Raw genomic sequence first — 27,064 nt, 5'->3', positions numbered from 1 at the left:
TGCCAAATTACAATCCATTAACATCTTACTATAAATGGTAAAAGCAGATTTAAAGCTTCATTAGCATGACACAAGCAGGTCCATATTCACCACCGAAATGGTGAATGGTGAAATGGTGAAACGTGATCTAACTCAACGAGTTAAGAGAGTCCTCATCCTCATTTAGAGTTATTTTGGAAAGCTACAGCAGCACTTTCATGGGGCCTCACAGCTGGAAATACGGATGTCACAAGGAGCAGCCTTTTGTTATCCTGTGCCTTCTCGATTTTCGCCTGGCACTTACTTTGCGCCTGCCGGCAGTCGCTTGGTCAGTCGCTTGGTCGTGGGGCCTAATGCACTCTCTCTGGATGCCGTCGTCCATAACCCATGGCACCTCCCACCGGCCTCTCTGTACTCCCTGCAGTCAGTTGGGAAAAGGCATCAGCTGGCTCTTGGCAAAGGAACCGGGAAAGTCCCGGGTAAACGCTTTCATTTGCTTATTAGTCCCGGAACATTGGTTACGGTGTGCCATTCAACACCAGGATCTCCTTCCCCCACGCAATGGAATCTGAGACAAAAATACTGGCATTAGGAATGGCATGCAAAGTGTCCATTACAAAAGGGTGTATAAACCTTGAGTTAATTGACTTATTCTAAGCTTGATGTAAGCACAACAGGAACCTCTCTTAATCTTTTTTCTATAATAAGTTGAAAAGGTGATATTTATAACAAATAACCAGTTAGGGTAGTGTTGAGGGTTGGTGGAGGGGTGGGGTGTAAGGAGAGACTAAATGTGCACCTTCACCCCACAATGAAGGTACGGTCCTGTGCCAGTAAAACTACGGCACATTACCTTGAAACACTTTATCTGAGTTACAAGCTACTTTAGGGAATTTGCTCACCGACTTGGCTCAGAATATTGAGAAAAGCGAGCCCTTTAATTTTATCACAAGTGTGGGGACGGGGTCATTTCCCATCTCAGTGACCCTTTAAGAGAAGACTAATTAAAGGAACACAGGGAAGAGGATGGTGAAAGTGAGGATGGTTCAGGTAACTTCTGATGACTCCAATGCAGTATTTGGTCTTCCATTTGATTGCTAATTAGTCTATTATCTATTATCTTCACATGGCATCTTCAAAATGGTCGTTTCCAACATATCTTTCCAATGACTGCCTCAAACATCTGTGTGGCAAGTATCTATCATAGTGTTTTTCAAAGGAAGGAGCCCAACAGTGACTCCTTCGGTTAAGAGAAGTCAGCATGTATCCTCAGCACCATCAGAGAATCAAGTACTCCATAAATGCAGCAGATTTGAAAACATACATGTTTAAAAACACTTATGTTACTGAATATGAGTATCGCTTAAATTACACTCTCGGTACTCAACATTAACATTCTATTCCTACCGCCACAACATTGTATCAATGCAAGGATAATCTTGGTAGTCCACAACGCATCTTTCGCTTTACGCCAGTTCCGAACACATTTCTCTTTGACACCATATTTCCTGTGCGCAGCCACATTACCACCATTTTCCTCAGCTAACCTAAACAACTTCCAACTTAAAAGCTGCCGTGTACGACTTGCCTGACTTTACGGGAGGCATTTTGGGATGAAGTAAGTATGGATACATATTATGAGGATTAAAAGGGGTGGACCAGTGCCGTGTATATTGAGAGTCTGGCCAACTGAAATACTGGCGCCATGTTGCATACCTAACTTCGTGCGCTGGCACTGCGAGACGTATGTCAGCTGTGGCAATCCTGTAGTTCTGTGACGAGGGAATCGATGTTATTACTGTTTGGTCGCAGATTTAATGAGGAACAACTAATTCAAGTTAAAGTGACGTGTTGTTTGTTATTGGAATAATAAAATCTGCAAGCGGCGTCATTTATCCACACGAATTGTTTGCCTGTCGCGGCACACGATTTATTGTCAGCTGCATACAGCATACTGATACATTTGATTTCTCTTGGCATGAAATTGTAATTTGATAAAATGGAGCTTGTATACTAGTTTTCATCTATTATCTGGAAACGTAACATACAATATTCCCATAATGCTACGAAAGTACAATGTCTATTATTTTATTCATTAGCTTGGGTTCACAAATGTTGTTATACTTTCGTTTTCAAAGTTGTTATACTTTCGTTTTACGTTTTCAAAGAACACTTTACTCAGGAAACTGACACAAACAGTGACAAATATTGCGTCATAAACAAGTATTTCCTGATATATAAGCATATATAAACAGTGCATGTTACAGGGTATATGTATAATAAGGGATTATGTATAATACCTGATTTTCAGTTATTATACATAATCCCTTATATATATATATACCCTATACACTGCATATGTACACGAAAAATGTTACAGGGAATATGTATAATATATATATATATATGGTTGACTAAATAAATGTTAAGCTCACCAGAGACCTAATACACACGTGTCATGTCACTTTTGATTTGAAACCAATATATATTAAGCGATTTCACTTGCCGAACATAAATATGAGTAAGGTGGTGGATTCCATCCAACTCGGCGTATTTTAACCGCCCAAATAGCACTTCGTTCCTTGTCTCGAGGAAATCTGTGCATTATACGACCTTGTCCTGGTCTAACAGAACATCCCCAAGTGGCACAACACACCATATTGGTTGATTTTATTGAAATATTACTCAAATGGAATATGCAACGACACGAAGCAATGGCACGGAATGGGTGCAGCGGGAAAGCTGCTCGGCTGAGGTGGTATAAAAAATGGCGCCTGTAAACCACGTGATGCGGGCTCGACCAATCACGGCGGTAGTTGAGCAGATCAAAGGCTGGCCAGACTCTGTTAATATACGGCACTGGGGTGGACCAAACGTAATTTGAGAGTGGGTGCTCGTTATTAATTGGATAATTACCTCCACCACCTAAGGTGGGACGAGGCTATGTTTTCACCCCAGTCTGTTTGTTTGTTTACCTACCTGTGAACAGGATATCTGAAAACGTTGTCGACAGATTCGGACGAACATTGGTGGACAGGTTGGGTGTGTGACAAGAACGAATAGATTCGATTTGGGTGAAGATCCCAATACGGATCCGCATAAAAGAATATTTTATATTTTTAATTATTTTTAAAAGCGATTCTTCACCATTGAGAGATGGGGCTAAAAACGATATACAGCATGATATTTCAAAAATTTGTGGACGGATTACGATAAAACTAGGTGGATGAATTGGGTAAGTGAAAAGAACAAGCCGATTGGATTTTGGTTCAGGTCCGAATCCAGATCCGACCTATCAGTGGGATAGAAAACGTAAATGCTCAGCCTGCGGAAGTATGCGCTCCACCGAGTACTGTTCTAGTTTCCCATGCATCAGTGAGTGGATCAACGTTTAATTTCTCATACAATCGGCGAACGTTCTGGGCAATGATTTCTGTGGCGTTTTAAATTAACAATTATACAATTTGTTTCAGAAAATATCACAATATGCTATTTTTAGCCGCGTCGCAGACGCTGCTCATAGAGTGCCCTCTGCTGTTGTTGTTGTTCTTCTTCTTCTTGTTCTTCTTCTTCTTGTTGTTCTTGCAGAGAAGACAAAACCTCAAAGCTCCACCCATTCTGGGAACCATAGCTCCACCCATTTTGGGAGAGGCTTCATATAAACAAATATCCACCATTTTATTAACTCGCATAGCTTTGAGGCCTGTTTTGTATGCCCGTGGTGTCTTCCTCTCTCACACAGTTTTATTTCAAATCAAATTCGATATATCATTTCATTTTTCACAGTCGCTAACATAGTTTTAGACTCGGTTGAAAAAAAACGGGAAGAAAATCCGATTAAAGTTGCCCTTTATAGAACGAAATGAATTCTCAAAGGCCTGTAACTTCAAGTCCATTGAGATATATATATTATTAATCGTGGCATGGTCAGTCATACACCGCCCGAAATAACAGACGGGAAAATGCCGAGATATATATATTTTGTTTAAATCACGGCATGGTCAGTCATACACCGCCCGAAATAAGACGGGAAAATGCCGAGATATATTAAAAATTCGTCCATTTGATGACAATCGTCACGATGAAATATTTAATTTATACGTCGTCACAATAATGTGGAGAGAGGAGCATAGCTTCGTTCATGTGTCGCCACATACGGGAAATTGCCGAGATATATATTTTTTATTTTTAAATCGCGGCATGGTCAGTCATACACCGCCTGAAATAACAGACGGGAAAATGCCGAGATATATTAAAAATTCGTCCATTTGATGACAATCGTCACGATGAAATATTTAATTTATACGTCGTCACAATAATGTGGAGAGAGGAGCATAGCTTCGTTCACGTGTCGCCACACATGGGAAATTGCCGAGATATATATTTTTAAAATCGCGGCATGGTCAGTCATACACCGCCTGAAATAACAGACGGGAAAATGCCGAGATATATTAAAAATTCGTCGCCACACACGGGAAATTGCCGAGATATATTTTCACTTTGCACAAAAATAACATCAAGTAATCGAATCAATAGGAATGTCCTGTGCCTATAACATCGACGTTATAGGCACAGCTGCATCTAGGCATTGTGTAACATCGACGCGGCTTTTGTTTTAATTAAAACTTTTTGTACTTGTTTTTTAATGTATGCAATTCAATGTTTTAAACCCAAGAGAAGTCGATTCTGAGTACAAGTCGAAACCCTGCTAAGGATGACAAAGAACGAATGAAAATAAAATGGATACCAAAACCTAAGAAACTATTTCTGCAATAAAATCACAGCATGCAAAAATAAAATCACAGCCCCTCACCTGGTCATCAAAGTTAAAACTTCGAAGATTCTTTTGCAGATTCTGTTGGAGCTCGAGAGCTTCTGCTTTAAGGTGGTTAATCTCCTCTTCAAATCTCCCAGTCAAGCAGTGGGCAGCCAAACCTTTAACCTTCTGCTCCATAGCTTGCAGATGCCATGGGACATCTTCTGTACCCTCTTGCAGGGCCGCCTGCAGTGAAAAACCGAGGTGCCAAACTCTATTTGGTTAGTCAAACACTGGCACAAGTCAGGAAAGAAACCAAGTAAGTACACTCAGCTAAAGTAATATTCATAAACCCATTTCCTAAATTGATTGCAGATTGTAGTCAACAAGATTGCCTCTGATAGGGGCATAATTAGCACATTTTTGTTAGCACATTTTAAGTTTAGTTAGCACATGTTAGTTTAGTTAGTTAGTTAGTTTAGTTAGTTTAGTTTAGTTAGTTTAGCACAAATGCTTAGCACAAATTTAAATGTTTGATTTTTAAAAAAGTTAAATTTTAACAATTTTAAAAATGTTTAGTTAGTTTGTTTAGTTTAATTTTATCTAATTTTATCTTTAGTTTAATCTAAATTAAATTAATTTTATTTTAAATTAAATTTTAAATTAAATTAAATTAAATTTTGATTTTAAAATTTTAAATTTTAATTTTAATTTTAAATTAAATTAAAAATTAAAAATTAAATCTAATTAATTTTGTTTAGTTTAATCTAAATTAGTTTGTTTAGTTTAATAATAAAAATTTAACAAATTTAAACAAATTTTTAAAAATGCACAAATGTTTAGTTAGTTTGTTTAGCACAAATGTTTAGCACAAATTTAAATTTAACAAAGTTTAGCACAAATTTAGTTTAATTAGTTTAGCACAAATGTTAGTTTAGTTAGTTTAGTTAGCACATGTTAGTTTTAGCATAATGTTAGCACATTTTTGTTAGCATATTAGCACATAATTAGCACATTTTTGCAAACATCGTTGATATCGATGAAGCGATTTGGCAGAGAAAACAAACAACATGCCCAATGTCAATCATGCACCCCTGTGGGAAATACAACGAAAATAATCTTTGTACAATGTATTATAAACCTGTATAATGCCACTGTTACATTCATTGTTCCCCACCCCTCTGACAAGGTCGGAGACGGGGTGCTCAGTCTGACCGACCGATCATCTGTCCATGACTGATCATCTGTCCATGTACTGTTGTGTACCTAATATTTCAAAAATCGTTGAATATTTAACTTTCATGTTTCAAATATATACTCCTCATGACATTATCTCAACCCGAGTAGATCGCGCCTGTTATTGCCTGAATTATGTTGCTATGGCAACCATCTCGGTAACTTGGGTTTTAATGTCCCCCATCTCTGACATTGGCGGAGGGGCGGGGGACAAAAATGCGATTCAAGTCTACAGCATACAAAGGATCGACATATTCACAAGAGTGAATGGGTGTGCGGGATAGGATGCAGACATGATGAGCCAAATGGCATCCTCCAATGGCTAAGTTTATTTGTATTACATACAAACACTTCAGTTAGTGAAAGGTTTTTCATTTTGTTTCTGTATTATCATATTGACCAAGCTCCCTTCTCTACGAGCCAATCAAATGAAACAATAATAAAACAATAAAGAAGAAAGACAAATGCAAAAGTCCTTTTACCATGATTTTCACGTCACGCAGAGGAGGGTCAGCTGATGAAAGCAGCATTTGGGACTTGTCTTTCCACAGGAAAACCAGTTGTTTCAACTTCTCATAGTCCGCGTAATGAACCACGGCCTGTAACAGCAGGATGTACAGACAGCGCAAATAAATATTCCTCCTCTCATTTTGGGCAGCTGTAAAAACATGTTGAGCTGTGAGAGCTAAACCCCAGGGCTTTATGTGAAGTGTGCATCCCGCACCTCCCTTGCATAATACACATGGGAAATACTGTACACTGTGAATACTTTAAAAATCAGCCGACTAAAGAGGCATGCATTTGCTTCTCCAAACAAACAGTTTGTCTTCCCTTATCCAATACTGTACTATACTGTATTACTAAAGCATTACAGACAACAAAAAGTACTTTATTACCTCCACCACCAAAGATGGATGGAGGTTATGTTTTCACGCCTGTTTGTGAGAGGGATATCTCAAAAAGTTATGGGTGGATTTGGATGAAACTGGATGACCAGGTTAGGTGTGTGACAAGGCCGAATTGATTACATGTTGGTGAAGATCCGAAAATGAGAATGTTTTTTGTTTTTTTTAAAAGTAATTCTGGACCATTGAGAGATGGGACCAAAAAAGGTATAGCATATTTCTATACAACAACAACAACATGCATTTTAAAGGCCATTTTCCCTGCTAGAGCGGGGGTTAGCCTTGCGGTCCCCATGACAATCTTCTCCATTTTGCCCTATTTTCTGCATCTCTCCTTGTTAACCCCCTTGCCCGCATTTCTTCTTCCACCATCTTTAGCCAAGTCTTTCTCGGTCTTCCCCGTCTTCTACTTCCTTCTACATTAACTTCCATCACTCTTCTCAACCAGTCACTTTCATCCTTCCTCAACACATGACCAAACCATCTCAACCTGTTCCTCTTCACAGCATCAATCACAGGCTCTATTCCCATCATCTTTCGCAATTCATCATTTGTCTTCCTCTCTCTCAACGATACTCCGCACATCCATCGAACCATTCGCATTTCCACCCTTTCCAACCTGCGTTGCTGCTCTACGTTCATTACCCATGTCTCGCTCCCATAAATCATAACACTTCTCACACATGCAGCATACACCTTTCCCTTCAGCTTCAACGACACTCCCCTCATCACCAGCACGCCACTCAATTCCCGAAACTTCTTCCATGCACATCTCACTCGAGCAACCGTTGCCGAGTCTGATCGACCTTCTCCATTCAGCAAGTCTCCGAGGTAGCAAAATGTTTTCACACCTTCCAGCTTCACGCCGTCTCCAAGATTCAACTCAACATTTCCTCCATCTGCAGCTCCCTCTGTGCACACCTTACATTTGAATGTAGCTGCCACACTGGTGAATGACCCTCTCAGACCACTACATTTTTGATGAACCCACTCAGCGCACATTGTACACTGAATGGAGTTCACTCTGACACCCTTCCTACACACAGCACAGGGCCACTTCCCAGTTCTTTCCACCTCACCACATGCTTTACCACTTGCCATCACCTTCGTCTTTCCGATATTCACCTTCAGACCTTTTGTCTCCATACATTCCTTCCACATGTTCATCTTTTCCTTCAGTCCATCCATACTTTCCGCAATCAACACCAGATCATCTGCATACAACAACTCCCACGGGAAACCCTCCTTTACGTTCTGAACCAGCACCTCCATCACAGCTACAAATAGTCGTGGACTTAGTACCAACCCCTGATGCACTCCCACCTTCACCTCAAACTCACCACTGTTCCCGTCCTTCGTCCTTACAGCTGTGCGCGCTCTTTTGTACATTGCCATCACTACTCTGATCAACCATTCCTCCACTCCTAACTTCCTCAATGCCCATGTCAATACTTTGCGTGGAACCCGATCGAATGCTTTCTCCAGATCAACAAACCCAAGAAACAACTTCTTCCTCTTCTCCATGTACTTCTCCTGCAACTGCCTCACAATGAAAAGCGCGTCTGTCGTTCCTCTTCCTGGCATGAATCCAAACTGCATTTCGTCGATCTTCACTTTCTTCCTTATCCTCCTCTCCAACACCCTTTCCAATACCTTCATTCCATGCTCCAATAACTTTATCGCTCGGTACAAGCCACACTCCAGAGGGTCACCTTTCCCCTTGTATAGAGGGACATATTTATAGAGGGTATAGCATATTTCTATATATATGCTATATATATATATATGTATATATAGCATGATATTTCAAAAAGTTGCGGACAGGTTATGACAAAAATAGATGGATGAGTTGGTTCAGTGACAAGAACAAGCCGATTAGATTTTGATTCAAGTCCGGATCCAGATCAGGCCTACCAGTGGGATACAAAACGTAAACTGTTCAGTCTGGCGGAGGTATGGGCTCTACCGAGTGGCATTCTAGCATTATTAATGTGTTTATTTATACAAGCAAAGTAACAACTCAATGTAAAAAGCCAAGACATTATTGAAGAGGAAGATTGAGGAACAAACGCATACCCCTGTCAACTCAGATGTCCTCTGCTCCATTTCCTGCCTTATCTGACTGTAGCGCTTGGAAAGCTCCGAGAGATTTTCAAATGGACATGACGTGAGCCCATCATCATGAGAGGCGGCCTCAAGACGTATGATCTTGTCATAACAGTTGTCAAGCTCATCCCAAACATCCTGAAAACAACAAAATACATGTTGAGCTTATATTCAACAGAAATTGTGTAAATTAACTACTACACCTTCATCTATTATTTTTTTCGGTTTGGCTGATTTATTAATAAAAGTAGAAGCATCAAAGTCAATATGAAGTTTTATTTTTACCTCCGCCACCGAAGGTGGATGAAGGTTATGTTTTTAAGTATGTTTCACGAGTAATTTAATAGGTTCAAATTTTCTATATGAGCTGAGGCACTTGGAATGATTGAACTGCCATCATCAGGAAGCCAGAAAGTTGAGGTTGTTTTTATTTTTATTTTTTAACATACAAGGTCTAAGGCTTGTAATGGAGCTGCCACACACATGGGCAAACTGACGAGACAAACACTTCACACAGCTACTGAGCTTATTGAAAGTGCCGTCACTTCCAAGGATATTCTGGGTACCAGTGACGTCACAACAATGGGTGCTGCTGTTCTCACCGCACTCAGTGGGGCATTTCTTCAGGAGGAATTTCCTCCTCCCCATAGATGGCAACCGATGGTGATTGTCCGTGCTTTATCCTTTTAAATACTGAACCTCAAGAAAGGAAGCAGAATGCACCATTTTTTAAAGTCTTTGGTATGACCCAGCCGGGGATTGAACGGCCAATCTCCCAGACCTGAATTGTCGATTTTAAACCACAAAAAGTAAGGAATTGCCAATAGACCAATAGACCATGGTAGAACATAAACCTACTACATAGTAAGAGTGAAACCATTAAATGATGAAAAGCGTGCAACAAAAAAAGGCAAACCATCAGTGGACATTTACCCATTGAGGTTAAGATGTGAAGACACCAAATCATCTTTGACCTTTGCAAGTATCCACAACAGAATTGATTTGCATCCTGGTGCTTGGAGAAATAATTACTTCATTGGAAAGAATAATAGATTGTCAACCTACCAGCATCTGCTTGTTCTATTTGGGTACCCTGCTTTCACATCCAGAAGAATATGGACAAGGACCAAATTGAGAACAAACTGATAAAATTTCTCTACCTGGAGAGGACATGGTGAGGCGTGAGCATGATGCAATGTCATTTATTCTTATTCTTTATTTTGGTCAGACATGTCCTGTTTGACTCAAAATTTTTGCTGGTTGATTCTTGCATTCTGCAGGAACATAAATAATTAAATGAAATAAAGATTGAGTGAGCGGTATGAACTCTTTATTTATGAGCAGTCCATGCTCTGCCTGTCCCCCGGCTGAGGAAGTGAACTGCCACCAGAACAGTCTAAGCTCCGCCACTCCCCCAGACAAGGGACTGAGGCTCCATTGGACAACTTTTGTTAATGGATATTTTCACTTAACGGACATTTAAGGAAAGTTTTGTGATTTTTCTTTCTGGATCTGTGGCTTTCAGTTACATTAGTATGCCAAATTTCAACTTTTTAGACTACCAATAAATTAGTAAATATTTAAATAATTTTGTCAGTGAGGGGTTAGAAAGACCTTTATAATAATTTTGTTGTTCTCCTCCTTTTCCCGTTATAAGGGGTGAGGTACGATGGCACAAGCCTGCTTTGCCTTGACCATGATACTCCTCCATTCCCCTATGTCCTCAGCCAACTCTCTCCACTCTACAAACATCCCGACCTTACTGATATCCCTCTTCACACAATCCTCCATCTTAACCGTGGTCTACCTCTTTTCCTCCAACCTTGTTCCCTCAACCTATCCGCTCTCTTTGTCATTCTTTCTTCCCCCATCCGCACCAAATCTGATCATGTGCTTGTCAAAGTGGACATCTCTCTGACCATTCTCAGAGAGCCTCCTCAGCGTCGACGAGTCTGGCATTTCACTCAGGCCAACTGGCACGGTCTTCAAGCAGCCATCAATCATCTGGACTGGTCTCCCATCTCTACCGCCTCTGACATCAACTCATCCTGGGAATTCTTTCAAAGTAAATTGCTCTCTCTCATGCACAGATTTATCCCATCTCATCTTCAGTTGTCATACCCTTCCTCCCGTCCATGGTACACGGAATCTTGTGGTGAGGCTGTTGCCCTGAAACAACTTGCTTTCGTCTCCTGGAAAGCAAATCCAACGGAAGGAAATCTCATTTCCTTTCACAAAGCCCGAAACAAGTGTGTGTCCACCCTCAGGAGAGCCAGGAAACAATATCTCACCGTTCTCAAGACCGAACTCTCTTTTCTGTCTCCCTCTTCCAAATCCTGGTGGCATCTGGTCAAATCTGTTTCTGGTGTTTGTTCCCCCTCCATCCCCTCCCTCACCTCAAACGGCTTAACGGCTGACTCCGCACGTGAAAAAGCTGAATGCCTCAACTCTGTGTTTGCCTCAAAATCTTGTATTCCAAACCCATCTCTCTCTGTACCCACCTTTCCCAATCGAACCCAGCTGCTCCTGGACTCTGTGTCCTTTCCTCCTGACAAGGTGGAAAAGTTTCTGTCAACCCTCGACTCTGATTCTGCAACTGTTCCTGACGGCATTAGCCCACGGGTCCTAAAATCATGTTCTTCCGCTCTTTCACTCCCTCTTTCTGTTCTCTTCACCCTCTCTTTTGCTCAAGGTCATCTGCCATCTGCTTGGAAATCAGCCAACATCACCGCTTTGCCCAAAAAGGTGCAAAAACAGATCCCAGCAACTACAGACCAATCAGCCTTCTCCCAATTATCAGCAAAGTCATGGAATCCATCATTGCTTCAGATATGAAATCTTTCCTCTTCTCCAATGGCTTGATCTCTGATCATCAATTTGGTTTCAGACCTGGTCACTCTACTCTGGACATGCTGCTTCTGCTTTCTCAACAATGGATGGAGGTCCTCAACGCCAAACAGGAAATTAGAGCTGTCTCCCTTGACATTTCACGTGCCTTCGATACGGTCTGGCACCCTGCTCTGCTCACCAAACTCTCCTTCTTTGGTATCCATGGAAATCTCCACGCATGGCTGGCGGACTTCCTCTCTGGTCATAGTCAACGTGTGGCCCTGAATGGGTTTCTCTCATCTCCTCTTCCTGTTCAGGCTGGAGTTCCCCAAGGTAGTGTTCTGGGCCCTGTGCTTTTTCTGGTCTTCATCAATGATCTCTCTGACTCTCTTGAAAATCCTCTCTATCTCTTTGCTGACGATTCTACTCTCTGTCGCTCCATTCCTCATCCCTCAGATCGGCAGTCTGCAGCCTCCTCACTCTCTGCAGACCTGGACAAAATCACAGACTGGGCAAACAAATGGAACATGTCTTTCAATCCTGATAAATCTCACACTCTTACGATGTCTCTCCGAAAAGACCGACTGGAAAACCCTCCCATCCACTTTCTGAATAATCCTCTCCAAGAAGTTCTGTCACTCAAGCTTTTGGGTCTCACTATTTGCCATGATCTTTCCTGGGAAAACCACATTTCAAATCTGGCCTCCAAAGCCAGTCGCCGACTGGGCATCCTCCGTCGTGCGAAGTCCTTCCTTGGCACACCTGAGCTCCTCACCACATACAAGGCTTTCATCCGCAGCTCTATGGAATACTGCTCTCCCCTCTGGTCTGGTGCTCCTGCCTCACACCTAGCTCGTCTTCATGCTGTTGAAACCAAAGCGTTCAGAATCATTGGAATCTCCCACGATGAAGCTAACTCCAAGGGCCTTTCACTCACTCACCGAAAGCAGGTTGGTGGTCTTTCCGTCTTCTACCGACTCCTCTCTGGCCTTGCCCCCCCAGCTCTCTCTGGGCTCTGTCCCCCAAATATTCCTACAGGTCGCACAAGATCTGCCTGCAACCCTCTTATGGTTAAACTGCCAAAATCAAGACTTTCTGCTCACCTTCACTCCTTCATTCCTCTTTTCTCCCGCCTCTGGACCAAACTCCCTCACTCTCTTCAATCCCACTCCACCCTCCAGGTCTTTAAAACAGCTGTTCACCTCCATCTCTTATCCTCCCCCATCCAAAACCTTGATCTTTTCTACCCCCGCTAATTTCGGTCCCCTTGTGTTTTATACCTCACTCCCCCCCCCCTCCCCTTCCCACGCCTCCTGCCCCCAAGCTCTCTCCCTCCCACACTTCTCCCTGCTCTCAAATGTTGTGTTTGTGTGCTTCACCTTCTCTCCCCATCTTGTTTTCCGCTCCCGCTTTTTATATATTTTGTTTGTCTGGTTGATTTGTTTGTGAAATAAATGTTAGCTCTTTCACGAGCCTCGATTCAGTATACAAAAAAAAAAAAAAAAAAAAAAAAAAAAAAATGTCCAGCCCATCTCAGCCAGGATTTCAACAATCTTCTCCCCATCAAGCTCATCTGCACACCAATTTCCTCCCTCAGTTCATCCATTATCCTTCTATCCACCTTCTTCTCTCCCGCAATCCTCCTGACCCAGTTGTTATCGCAAACCTGCAGTCTCTGTTGTCTGTCTGTCGGTGCCACCATCTCCAGACCGTAAAGGTAGGCCGGCGTTACACACGACATCATAACCTTTCCTTTGAATCTCCTTGAAATCTTGCTGGCTGCCATTACAACTTCCAACCTCTTCCACACATTCGCCCCCACCTGAATCCTCCTCCATACATCTGCCTTTGACTTACCATCCCCGGTCACTGTTCCACCCAGATACTCAAACTTATTTCCTTGTCTAATCTCTTTCCCCTCCAACCTGATATTCATTTCCTTTCTATGCTGCCCAACCCCCAATTACCTCCATCTTCGCCATGCTCATTTTCAGCCCATGTTTCTCAAATGCCTCGTTCTACTCTCCCAGTACTTCCTGCAACGCCCACCCACTTTACACCACAACAGCAAGATCATCCGCATACAACAATGCCCCATACTACCCCTCATGTTTACCTTCCTGCTTCCCAACTCCATCACCATGATAAACAGGAGTGGGCTGGGAGCGCTTCCCTGCCTCAAACTGATGTTCGCATTTAACTCCACTGACATCCCAGTACCAACCAAAACTCTTCCCTTCGTTCCCTTCTACATCCCTTTCACCAACCTCACTTCTGCCTCCAGCATTCCCATCGATCTCAGTATCGCCATCACAATCTCTCTCGGGACAGTGTCGTAGGCCTTCTCCAGATCCACAAATCCCAATGCCATTTCACCTTATACCTCGAACCTCTTCTCCACCAGCTGTCTCAGCACAAACAACCCATCTGTCGTTCCCTACCCTTTCAAAACCACTGCTGCTCTTCTCCGATATCCTTCTCCACATTCTCCCTTATCCTCCTATCTGGAACCCTCTCCAGCACCTTCATGGCACGACTAAGGAATGCAATGCCCCTATACTTCCCCGGATCTTCCCCGGAAGGGGAACATCCCCCTTCCCCTTCCATATCGGCACAATTAACCCTGTACTTCACTTCTCCAGAATTTACCCATCTCTCATACATGCATTCTCATAATAACACAGTACAACAATACATGCACAGAAATTGTATATTACATTAGATTCTGCCATGAGCCTGGTGTTGGGCTAGCGGCTAGGGTGCCAGCTTAGGATCCAAGGATCCTAGGTTCAAATCCCGGTCGATCGCTGAATTAATGCCAGGGGGGTTGACTCAGCCTGTCATCCTTCCAAGGTCGGCTAATTGAGTACCACTTCACTGGTAATTCCCTGTGTGTCGTAAAAAGGCGACAAACAGGGTTGGCGGCAGGAAGGGCATCTGGCCGTAAAACATTGCTTCAAAAAGGGGACCAAAATAACAACAACAACCACGGTCCCCGAAAAAGGCCAACCCCTGCTTTGTGGGGAAAAATGGCCTCTAAACGGTGGTTTTATTAGATTCTGCCATGGTCACATTTACAATAGCTTACTCTCAGTAGGTCAAATGAGTGCCACCATATATATTGATATGCTACTCAACCCAACTTGAAGCCTTTACTCTTACATGTTTTAACTTACTTTCTTAACAAGCTAAATATAGGTTATAAACAACAATATTATATATGCATTCCAGATTCCTGTTTTGTTGTGGATATCTGTGCATTGAGTACAAGGTTTGACGTAAACCGAATACGAAGTGAAGAACTGTAAATGGACCAGTTCACAACAGGTGGTTAAGATCAATTCTGTGGCTGGTGCTCCTGTGGAGGGTAATGGTCTGTATGGAGTTAGGAGTGGTCACACATAAAAAGGATCTAGGTCGATTTGACACTTCAGTGGTGTTGAAAAAGAGTCAGGAGGAGAAAATATTGTTGTGGTTTTGAGAAATAAAGGCAGCCCCCTCTTTAGTTAGTTGCACCACAACATGTAGCCTCGCTTTAGTTCAGTTATTTCTTATTAAATGTTAAGTATAGTCTCCTTCCCAGTGTTAGTATGCGTTGAGACAGGTAAGTAAGGGTAGACCTCACTGGGCCTGAAATGCCATGTGCTGGGCCTGGGACAAGTCTAGGAGGCCCGAGGGAGGAGCCAGAGGGAGTGGCTGGTAAGTGGCAAACAGCCAATGGGAGCTAAAGGGGAGTGGCCAACAACGGCAGCCAATGGGAGCTAAAGGGGAGTGGCCAGCAACGGCGGCCAGGGGAGGTCCTTGGAACATTCTAGTGGGACTCCGGGGGGGGGGGGGGAGGGGCTAAAAACCCGGCCCCGGACTCCCAAACTCTCTCTCTGCCCTGAAGGTCGAAGCTCGAGCTCTCTGCGTTCTGCCCTGCTCTCTGCTGCCCTGTTATAAACGCCCTCGCAGGACGATCTCTCCTGTGGCCCTATACTCTAACGATCTCCCTGCCTGGGTGCACTGCACGTGCACGTTTGCCTTGCCGACTTCGGGACACGCTGTGGAGAGTCCCGTGCGTGCACGACTGGAGGCCGACGTCCCGGCTACGAACATCACTAAGGGGAACGCCCAACGAGCTGTCCGGGGCGAGCTGCACCAAGCGGCCGCGCTTTGAGCGTGTCCTCTTCTTCCTTCCTTTCCCCGCGTGAGTCGGAGGGCCCTTTTCCGGGAATTAAGTTAAGAACGGTTAAGTTTCTATCCTGTGTCTCTCTTTTCTCTGGCCATTGTACATTGTGAATAAACCTGTGTTTTGCTTCCAACTTGGCTGTATACGTCTTTTCCACCATTGGAAATATCTGTTTATTCTCCCCTACAATCACTATTCACAGATAACCTTAGTACTATATTTTGTTTTGTTTTTGTCCATGGAATATGTTAGAGTTATCTGATACTTTGCAGCACCTGAGTTCATACCATACAGCATCAAGTATGCAGTCCAGAGAAAATAAATTCCAAACATATTGTAGGTACAGGTCTCAATAAAATTAATTGATAAAATTAAGTGAGTAATCGTATTGGAAGTAATCTTAGGTAGTAGGCTGTAGACAGCAACCGCTTAGGGTAGTACTACCGTTCTGACTTAGGAGCGTTACAGTAGTGGCCGGAACCATGTTGCACTCTCCGTGTCAGGATTGCTGGTCTTACTTCCTGTCTCACTCAAACTATAGCTACAGGGCTGGCTTCAACCTCTTTCTTGGAAACAAACATCATACACTTTTCTTACTCATTTTCACTCCTCACCATTACATTCTCTCTATTTTCCTCAAAACTCTTGGACTATTCTCTCTTTCTTCACTTTTCTATCAATGCAGCTCTTTTACTTAAGGCCTGGCCTCGATGAGGACTATATAGTCCGTGACTGGAGCCTTCTACATAAAAAAGGTCTGTAATTAAAGGGATACAGTCATGAATTTTTTAAAAGAGATATGTTTTAGAGGATGATATCCCTGATCCATTAGCACAACATAATTTTGTTTGGGAACATAAGCCAGATAATTGTGTCTTAAAATTAGACTATTTGCACTTCCGTTATGAAAATAGCTACTTCCGTCGATTCACATGAAGTGAAAGTTGCACAACTCATTGATGGACGAGTACGTCTGCGTTTCATCACAAGTTATTCTCGCGCACAAGATGCCGATGTGCCAAGATTTTAATTGTTCTAATCGTCGAGAAATTTGTCCGTAGCACTCATCCCTGACCCATGAAAAGATTGTCACCGATCGTGCCCTTTGTGGTTGAAAAACCTAAGAACAACAAAATTAAACATCAAAATGCTCATTGAAAAATATCGTGTTGTTTGTGAAGATCACTTTGAGCTGTCAGCATTCGTATTTGATAAACAGGCTCACTACCTGGGAAACAAGCCTCAGAAATTGCTGAAACACGATGCCGTACCGACACTTACCGGGAGAGAGTTACCTGTTGATTTGATGATTTAAAGCCAGACCCATGTGACCCAAGCTCAGAGCTAGTCATCAAGTAGTTATCCATATTACTAGAATACTAGCAGAGCCTACCTGTCGCTTTGCTGATGGACCAATTAGTCGTCCTGTTTGCCAAAAATTGCTATATTAGTTCACTGTGTCTGTATTTAGTCTGTAGATCACAATAAATTCGACAAGCATATGGAAATATTTCATCAGTTTATGAAGTGCCCTTAGTTCCATTATTGGTAGGTGGCTCATTGGGGCTTCATTTGTCATATGCCCCGAGGGCAGATTGCATTCTCATAAGATAGACGATCGATCTCGCAGGAGTGAGCATCTCGCAGGATCTCGCAGGATCCTTCACCGCACAGTCTTCCATATAAATGTTATTGTTCTGCACAAACTGGCCCGCAGCATGGCGACAGCCAATGGATCCTGCAGGAGCGGCCTGCGAATGCACCGCTATGACTTAGCCTTCAAGTTTGGCTGCTTCACAGCAGTACTAGTGTTGCAGTTAACTAGTGAATACTAGTGTTGCGGAAGCTTTCTGAGAATAACCAGAGAGATGTTGACCTTCATAACCACATGATCAGATTAACCAATTGGAGCAGAAGAAGAGCACGAGACATTGGCAGGGAAGTTGGTCACGTTATGTATCTATGGATTTTTGACCCTCTCCACAAATTAAAAGTACAAGAATCAAATAGTAATTGACTCTTTACTGGATGTTTTCAACTAAAGTCAACCATGTATTGTGTATCGATGGCCACCCACTTCCCATCCAGTGTGCAGTCTCAAACATGAGATCCCGGCCAGTTAGGTGTACTTCTCTGTGTATAAACTTTGGTGGCTAAATGAACAGGAATTGTATTCATAGCATGCCCATGGCGCATATTTACATTTTTTATTTCCTCTGGCGTAACAAGGTAAATTTTCTGTAACACTTCAATTGACCACATGTGTGACATCAAGCGTGTTAATTGTTGATTACACTTGCGTATCTGTTTATCGTCTGTCACTAGCCTTCCCACATGTCCCGTCCGGTGTTTTGTTGTGCATGTCATGTTTGTTTTGCTTCCAAACATTAAATACAGCACTTGCTTATACAAATTAGATCAGGCTATGTTATATTTCTGACAGACAGTGACCAGATGCAGATTAGGATGACCAATTAGCCATTTTATTAGCAGCAGCAGTAACACAGATAAAGCAAGCAATAAAACACAAAACACACAAACCAAAAAGATGTTCTGAGCAAGCCATAAATTGGCTGCTCTTAAATATGACAGTTTTGTGCAATTTTGCAGGCCAACCTTCTGATCCTCTTGGGCTTTAATAATATCATCAGATTTTTCCAGCAGCCACTGCCTGATATGCTCCAGTGAAGCCGTGATCTCCTTTATCAAAGCGAATGCAAAATCCGAAGTGCTTTCTTCATTCTAGGTGAAGGGCAAATGAACCACAAAATAAATTACCATACGCAACAGCAAATTATCACAGCCTTCAATTTGACCTTGCTCTCTCTTACACATTACGAAAGGTTGTAAAAATTATCACAGTCGCCTATAAATGTCTCTACTATGGAATACTCAACTCTGTGAAGGCTAATGTAGGTGTAAAATAGAAACAATCCATTTCATCAACTAAAAGCATCAACGTTTTATCAAACAAAAGTTTTATTCTATGAAGTAATCCCCCACTCCCCTTACCCTCGTTCTTCCCAGTGTTCTTTTATCCTCCAGATTTCCAATTTTTTCCCTTTACGCTGCTGTAGGTGTTGTTCCCCCATTCACCCCCCCCCCCCCCCCCACTATTCCTGCTGTTCTTTTTCTTCTATTATGTCATGGTCCATTTTTTTATTACCAGCTCTTTTATGACCCCCCACTATGGATACTTAAAACACACACACACACACACACACACACACACACACACACACACACACACACACACACACACACACACACACACACACACGAGTAAGGGTGGCCTGAGATTTGGCTGACCAAAGTGGAAAGGGGGCCTGAGATTTGGCGGACCTGAGTGGAAAGGGGGACATTGATTTTGCAGACCTGAGTGGAAGGGGAGGGGGGGCTGAGATTTGGTGGGCCCGAGTGGGAGGGGGGCCTGGGATTTGGCAGAATTGAGTGGGAGAGGGGCTGAGATTTGGTGGACCCAAGTGGAAGGGGGACCTGAAATTTGGTGGACCCGAGTGGAAGGGTGGCCTGATATTTGGCAGACCTGAGTGGAAAGGGGATTTTGATTTGGCAGACCCAAGTGGAAGGGGGGCCTGGGATTTGGCGCACCCGAGTGGGAGAGGGGGGCCTGAGATTTGGCAGGCCCGTGTCGGGAAGGGTGCCTGGAAATTGGTGGACCTGTGTGGAAGGGGTGCCAGAGATTTGGCGGACTCAAGTGGGAGGAGGGGCTGAGATTTGGCAGACCTGAGTAGAACTGAGGCCTGAGAAAGTCGAGGACTGGTGGTGATGACACACGCATGCACGGGCACACATACACACACACACTGTGTGTGAATACATATACATATGTATTGTATTCACACATCAATTTTATGCGTTATATACATTTATACATATAGTGCACATGTTGTAATGTATACACACATTTTATATGTGACATGTTGTACAGTGGTATGCTGTGTACACACGTCTTGTGTGACAAATTACACATATGTTGTGTACACACACACACACACACACACACACACACACACACACACACACACACACACACACACACACACACACACACACACACACACACACACACACACACACACCGTGCTACACATACCGTGTAACCACCAATGACAAAACACACACACACACACACACACACACACACACACACACACACACACACACACACACACACACACACACACACACACACACACACACACACACACACACACACACCGTGCTACAGTTGCCTACCATCTTCACTAATGGAAAATTCAATCATTAGCACAAGGGACAAAATGTAGCTGGAATATAATCTTCCCAATTTGCTTTCCTGACAGATTAACTACAGCTTAATAGCATTTATTATTGGAAGCAATCAATTGTGTGTCTTGCAGAGTACCAGCAAAACACATGGTCTTAAGAGATACACTTGCCTGTTTAAGAACTGATTCCTGTTGGTTATTCATACTTCCTGCATGTTTCCCACACAATAATAATCCTGAAGGACATGGGATGAGGGGGGAAAAGGCGGAAGAAGAGAATATCACCATAGATTACGTTCTGATCACAGATTACCTTCAATTACATCATCATCTTAAGTGGAGGTTCTTACAGGATGGTACAGAGGTCGTGGACTTACCTGTGAGCTGTCGAGTTTGGGTTCGAATTCTGACCCGACTATAAACTGTGGGATTAATGAATCACAGACGGAGCATTGGATCACAAAGTGTGCCGTACATCAGATGGCCATTAAACTGGGTGTCCCATCTGCGAGCATTAGTTGGTAGAGGTTTTTTTTTTTGGTTTTTTTTTGTATACAGAATCGAGGCGCGTGAAAGAGCTAACATTTATCACACAAACAAATCAATCAGACAAACAAATAAAGTATATAAAAAGGGGAGCGGTAGACAAAATGGGGAGAGAAGGGGAAGCACATAAACACAACATTTGAGAGCAGGGACATCGGGAATGTGTGGGAGGGAGAGGGCTTGGGGGGAGGCGGCGTGGGAAGGGGGGCGGGGGGGGGGTGGGAGAAGTATAAACACAAGGACACCAAGGACTTCCAGGAAAGAAGTTGGTATTTCAAAAAAGTGGATTTGGGGTGAAATTAGTGGGGGTAGAAAAGATCAAGGTTTTGGATGGGGGAAGATAAGAGATGGTGGTGAACAGCTGTTTTAAAGACCTGGAGGGAGGAGTGGGATTAAAGAGAGTGAGGGAGTTTGTTCCAGAGGCGGGAGAAAAGAGGAATGAAGGAGTGAAGGTGAGCAGAGAGTCTTGCTTTTAGCAGTTTAACCATAAGAGGGTTGCAGGTAGATATTGTGCGACCTGTAGGAATATTTGGGGGACAGAGCCCAGAGAGAGCTGGAGGAGCAAGGCCAGAGAGGAGTCCGTAGAAGACAGAAAGACCACCAACCTGCCTGTGGTGAGTAAGTGAAAGGCCCTCGGAGGTAGCTTCATCGCGGGAGATTCCAATGATTCTGAACGCTTTGGTTTCAACAGCGTGAAGACGAGCTAGGTGTGAGGCAGAAGCACCAGCCCAGAGGGGGAAAACAGTATTCCATTGAGCTGCGGATGAAAGCCTTATATGTGGTGAGGAGCTCAGGCGTGCCAAGGAAGGACTTCGCATGATGGAGGATGCCCAGTCGGCGACTGGCTTTGGAGGCCAGATTTGAAGTGTGGTTTCCCAGGAAAGATCATGGCAGATAGTGAGACCCAAAAGCTTGAGTGACAGAACTTCTTGGAGAGGATTATTCAGAAAGTGGATGGGAGGGTTGTCCAGTCGGTCTTTTCAGAGAGACATCGTAAGAGTGTGAGATTTGTCAGGATTGAAAGACATGTTCCACTTGTTTGCCCAGTTTGTGATTTTGTCCAGGTCTGCAGAGAGTGAGGAGGCTGCACACTGCCGATCTGAGGGATGAGGAATGGGGCGGCAGAGAGTGGAGTCATCAGCAAAGAGATAGAGAGGATTTTCAAGAGAGTCGGAGAGATCATTGATGAAGATCAGAAAAAGCACAGGGCCCAGAACACTGCCTTGGGGAACTCCAGCCTGAACAGGAAGAGGAGATGAGAGAAACCCATTCAGGGCCACACGTTGACTACGACTAGAGAGGAAGTCCGCCAGCCATGCGTGGAGATTTCCATGGATACCAAAGGAGGTGAGTTTGGTGAGCAGAGCGGGGTGCCAGACCGTATCGAAGGCACGTGATATGTCAGGGGAGACCTCTAATTTCCTGTTTGGCATTGGGGACCTTGCACGGCGTCTTCTTGCAGGTGAAAGATTGCACGGCGTCTTCCACAAAGAGTAAATGAGTCATCGCTGGCACAATGAACAACTTACAAATTTCCACCCTGTTCGATCAGCTCCAGTCAAATGTCAGACCTGGTTCATGAAAGACTTGGACCAATATTTCATACTTAATAAGCCACCAACCACATACTGTGGGGCATAAGGTAAGATGAACGTCTAAACTCTGAAAGGTAACACTAGTAGGTAATACTGTATATTTGAAACTTTAGAAAAAAAAACCAATGCAGAGAGCTTCGACTTTGTATGCAAAAAAAACTCCATTACTACTAAATGTGGAACACTTAGATTCTTTGAGAAAAGGTTAAAATGAGAAATACAATGAAGAACTAGAACGGCACTCAGTAGAGAGCATACCTCTGCCAGGCTGAACAGTTTACGTTTTGTATCCCACCGATGGTGGATGTGGATCCGGACCTCAACCAAAAATGGAATCGGCTTGTTCTTGTCACCTAACCAACTCATCCATCTACTTTTGTCATAATTTCTCCACAACAGTTTGAAATATCCGAATCCGTCCATCGTTTTTTGAGATATTGTGATATATGTCGTTTTAGCACAATCTATGAATGGTGAAGAATCACTTAAATTCTAGAATCAGTTCACAGACAGGATGAAGTTCCAGATATCTGGAACTTCATCAAAATCTAATCAATTGGTCCTTGTCACACACCAACCTGTCTACCAAGTTTCGTCCGAATCCGCCCATAAATTTTTGAGATATCCTGCTCACAGGCAAACAAACATGCAAAATACATGGGGTGAATACATGACCTCCGTCCAACGGTAATAACCAATGGAAAGTCGGAAAGGAACATCGGTGGTAGTACCACGAGGAGAAAAAACACACATTGACTGAGGGTAAGAATGGACAAAGATGTTTACGTGTGGCCACATCGATTGAAACAACAAATAAACCATAACAGTCAGTATTATCTGTATCTGCATTTGTTAGGTTACGTTTCTTAGGAAGAAGGGCAGGAATTTGGAATTTGGCCAGGATGTTGGCACACAATGGCCCATGGTTTAGATGATCATGGAATATGTAACGTCACTAGTAACAACTGCTAAAAGACAGGATTAATGTCCCAGCTGACTGAAAGCACAGTAAATTACATCATCTCCCGACATGCACAACACCAGAGTGACAGTTTATGTCTAGGTCGGGATTCGAACCCAGGCTTGACAGATCAGAGGCGAGTGCACATAGAGTTATCCTGCTAGCCTGAGTTGGATGTTTCGTGCCTTCAGAAAGTATTCACATGCTTTGACTTTTTCAAATTTTGTTGTGTTACAGCCTGAAGTTAAAATGGATTGAATAATTTATTTTATTTTTTTTGGACACTGATCAACACATAATACCCGATAATGTCAAAGTGGAATTTTTTTTGTTGGAAATTTTTACAAGATAATTAAAAATAAAATAAATAAATATCTAATTTACATAAGTATTCAACCCCCTGCGTCAATACTTCGTAGAAGCACCTTTGACAGCGATTACAGCTTCGAGTCTTCTTGAGTTTGTCTGTATCAGCTTTGCACATCTGAATTTAGGGAGTTTCTCCCATTCTTTCTTGCAGATTTGCTCAAGCTCTGTCAAGTTGGATGGGGAGCATCGGCAAACAGCAATATTCAAGTCTTTCGACAGATTATCAATGGGATTAAAGTCTGGGCTTTGGCTGGGCTACTCAAGGACTTTCACGTTCTTGTTCTGAAGCCATTCCAGTGTTACTTTGGCTGTATGCTTGGGGTCATTTTCCTGTTGGAACGTAAATATTCGCCACACTCTAAGGTCCTTTGCATTCTGAAGCAGGTTCTCCTCAAGGATTTGCCTTTATTTGGCTCCATTCATAGTTCCCTCTATCCTTACAAGTCCCCGATTCCCTGCCGCTGAAAAGCATCCCCATGGCATTATGTGCCCACCACCATGATTCATGGGAGGGACGGAGTTATATGGGTGATGATCTGTGCTAAGTGTCTGCCAGACATAGCTCTTTGCATTCATCTCATCAGACCAAATAATATTTTGCCTCATTCTCTAAAGGTGTGTTTTCACGGGACACGCGAACGGTTCGCGAAGGATGCGAATGTCGAAAAAATGGCAAAGTCCAACATTCGTATTTTAGGCTCCAAAAGTTCGCCAAACATGCGCGGGGGTTCGGAAGCGTCGTCAATTGTTCGCAGGAGTCGTTTTTTGTTCGGCGGGTATTTCAAAATAAATGGGTTATAATGAAACAGAACATCAGTGAAATTTTCCCAAAAAGACAATAAGGGTGACAAAACTGATTGCTAGGGTTCTGTTCGGATATATTTTAATAAGTTTGTGTTGAACAGGAGCAAACAATACGTTAACACAACCATGTGGAAAAGAATTTCATGCCATTTTATACATGTGGTATCAAACATGATTTGCTCCACTTTGATTCCACTGGCCTGAAAATTGTTGCAAATGCTACTTCCAAGCAAATGAAGAAAGAGGAAGTTTATTCCTCTATTGTGGCGAAAATGTCAAAACAAAACTATTCAGTAATAGCCACAAGAGTTACATCAACTTGACCACATGATCTTCGTATTTCTTCGTATTTCTACTCCTATTCTTCGTATTTCAATAAAAACGTATGGCACTAATGCCAACTACAAACTTCACAGCAATCCATTTTTCATTCATTTGTAAAGGCATTCCTATCATGGTCAAAGCTCAGGGAGCCATCATCGGATATCGACTTACCTTACATGAATTATCCCCAGAAAGGTTTGGCCCATTTAGCAAAGGTTATGCATTTCATCAAGATACAATGAAAATTATATCTGCTGGGAAAAGGCCTTGCTCTCGAGGCAGGGGCTCCTTGCACATGTCAACTTGACTAATTGCAAAAAATGTATTACAGAAACATTTTGTTTACTGCTCATACCAACAATCCAGCGTTAATTTTATATGCACACTTATTGAACAAGAAACTACAATGAATTTGTGTTTTGTACCCAGGGATCAGATGTGAGTCGTTATTTTTTTTCAAGTTGCAAAATGCATTTTTTAAATACATGCTCTAAGACTTATAATGGAGCTGACAAACACACACACACACACACACACACACACACACACACACACACACACACACACACACACACACATGGTGGATACATTGAAAGCTGGATGGTCTCCGTTCCATCTATTGAAGCCCACCCACGTGTGGAGATCTATATATATATATATATATATATATTGTTACGAATCCGGGGGACGGCACTCCCGTTAGCAAGGGGGGGTTAATCCCCTTGTCTTGTTAAGCTGGCCGTCCGCCGGTCCTGGAAGTATGACGTCACTTCCGGTCGGTGGTGAGTAGGGTTGTAAGCCCAATCCGTCTTACTACCTAATTACCACCACCGGCCGTAAGCGAGGAGATACTCCCACCCGGGCCGCAGCGTGATTGGATGCGCCGAGCGAAGCGAGCTGCGACTCGGGTCGTTAACAAGAGACTAAACCCGATTATAGTGGTTGGCCGAATCGTGCCACAGGTACTCAATTGGAAGAAAAGACGGAGGCGATCGAATGAGAGGAAACCAGAGTAAGGGAAGAACAAAGAGTGGGTTTATTAATTATATATACAAAAACCCAAAAGAAGAAGAAATGAAAGCAATATACAGAGCAAAAGGACACAGGGCAAGCTTAACTATACAGTCTTACTTACAACCCCGGACAAACAAACAGACTTACATGGATAGGGAATGGCAGGAAGGAATGGCTGGAAGGGGGAGAAGGTCCGAGCAGATGGCAGGGCAGGAAGGTCCGGGCAGATGCACAGCGTCGAGGGCTGCTCCAGTCCACGCTCCGGTCCACGCTCCGGGCTTGAGGCGAAACCCGGCGGCAGCTGCACGTATCGGTTTCATGCTGTCGGACAATGCGTATATACTGCCGTATTGTCGTCGTCAATGGACCCCCTCTCCTGCCTTACGATTCATCATGTTCTCATCTGGTACCTCGTACTTCGGACCTTCGCACTCATCTCCCGAAGCAGTCCCTCGCAGCCGCTTTTATTGGGCATTCTTGTATCCAGCCGCCGGCTCCTAGGACACGCCTACCGGTCGGCTCACCTCGGCCCTGGTTGGCCGGCGAGGGCTCGCTGGCTCCACCTCTTGAGGAGACATTGACAGGCCACGCCTCGTTCCTGGCGCTCGAACCCACTCCACCCCTTTTTCCTCCAGATTACCGCGTGCGTAATGGCGGTTTGGGGCCAGCAATCAAACCAAGACAAGAGGCAGTGAACGCTGCCCTACCGCTACTGCACTTTGAAGAGAGGGAGATGATTGGGGAAATTGAAGGGGCCTATCTTATTTGATTAATGCAACGCAGATTCAACTATTGGGAACAGATCCTTAACTAAAACACATAATAATGAGATAACTACAGAGAGGTCCGATGGTGCTCTACGTGTTGTACATGGACTAACTAGGGTGCGATCTTTAACATTAGCCAACGATGGGAGTATTTACAGGGGATTATTTATAAGGGAACATTTGCCAAAATTTACAAAGTGAAGGTTCTAAAAACCGTAACAATATTATATATATATATATATATATATATATATATATATATATATATATATATATATATTCGATGGAGACCCAGCTTTCTGACATTGGGTTATTGGGTTGAACATTGTTATCCAAAATGCCTTGGTAATCTCCTGATTTCATGATGCCATGCACACATTCAATGCACCCAGTGCCAGAGGTAGCACAGCAATCCCAACACATCACTGAACCTC

General features: G+C 43.2%; 1 protein-coding gene across 4 annotated transcripts in view; it reads right to left on the bottom strand.

The window, feature by feature from the left end:
• The window catches only part of LOC137436726 (nesprin-1), a 344,176-nt gene that overhangs the window by 293,859 nt on the left and 23,253 nt on the right, over nucleotides 1-27,064 (bottom strand). For all 4 annotated transcript variants that reach the window (XM_068130758.2, XM_078786725.1, XM_078786724.1 and 1 more), the window contains exons 2-7: nucleotides 20,422-20,486; nucleotides 18,599-18,724; nucleotides 8,953-9,120; nucleotides 6,454-6,570; nucleotides 4,793-4,981; nucleotides 284-397 (exon numbers count right to left, since the gene is read on the bottom strand). In XM_068130758.2, the coding sequence (XP_067986859.2) occupies nucleotides 284-397; nucleotides 4,793-4,981; nucleotides 6,454-6,570; nucleotides 8,953-9,120; nucleotides 18,599-18,724; nucleotides 20,422-20,454 (747 nt within the window). In that variant the 5' untranslated portion in view covers nucleotides 20,455-20,486. The remainder of the gene's footprint in view (nucleotides 1-283; nucleotides 398-4,792; nucleotides 4,982-6,453; nucleotides 6,571-8,952; nucleotides 9,121-18,598; nucleotides 18,725-20,421; nucleotides 20,487-27,064) is intronic.

This window comes from Myxine glutinosa, chromosome 11 (genome assembly GCF_964187855.1).
Source record: "Myxine glutinosa chromosome 11, kmMyxGlut1.1, whole genome shotgun sequence".
NCBI classification, from domain to species: Eukaryota; Metazoa; Chordata; class Myxini; order Myxiniformes; family Myxinidae; genus Myxine; species Myxine glutinosa.
This window is presented reverse-complemented; position numbering and strand designations above follow the sequence as displayed.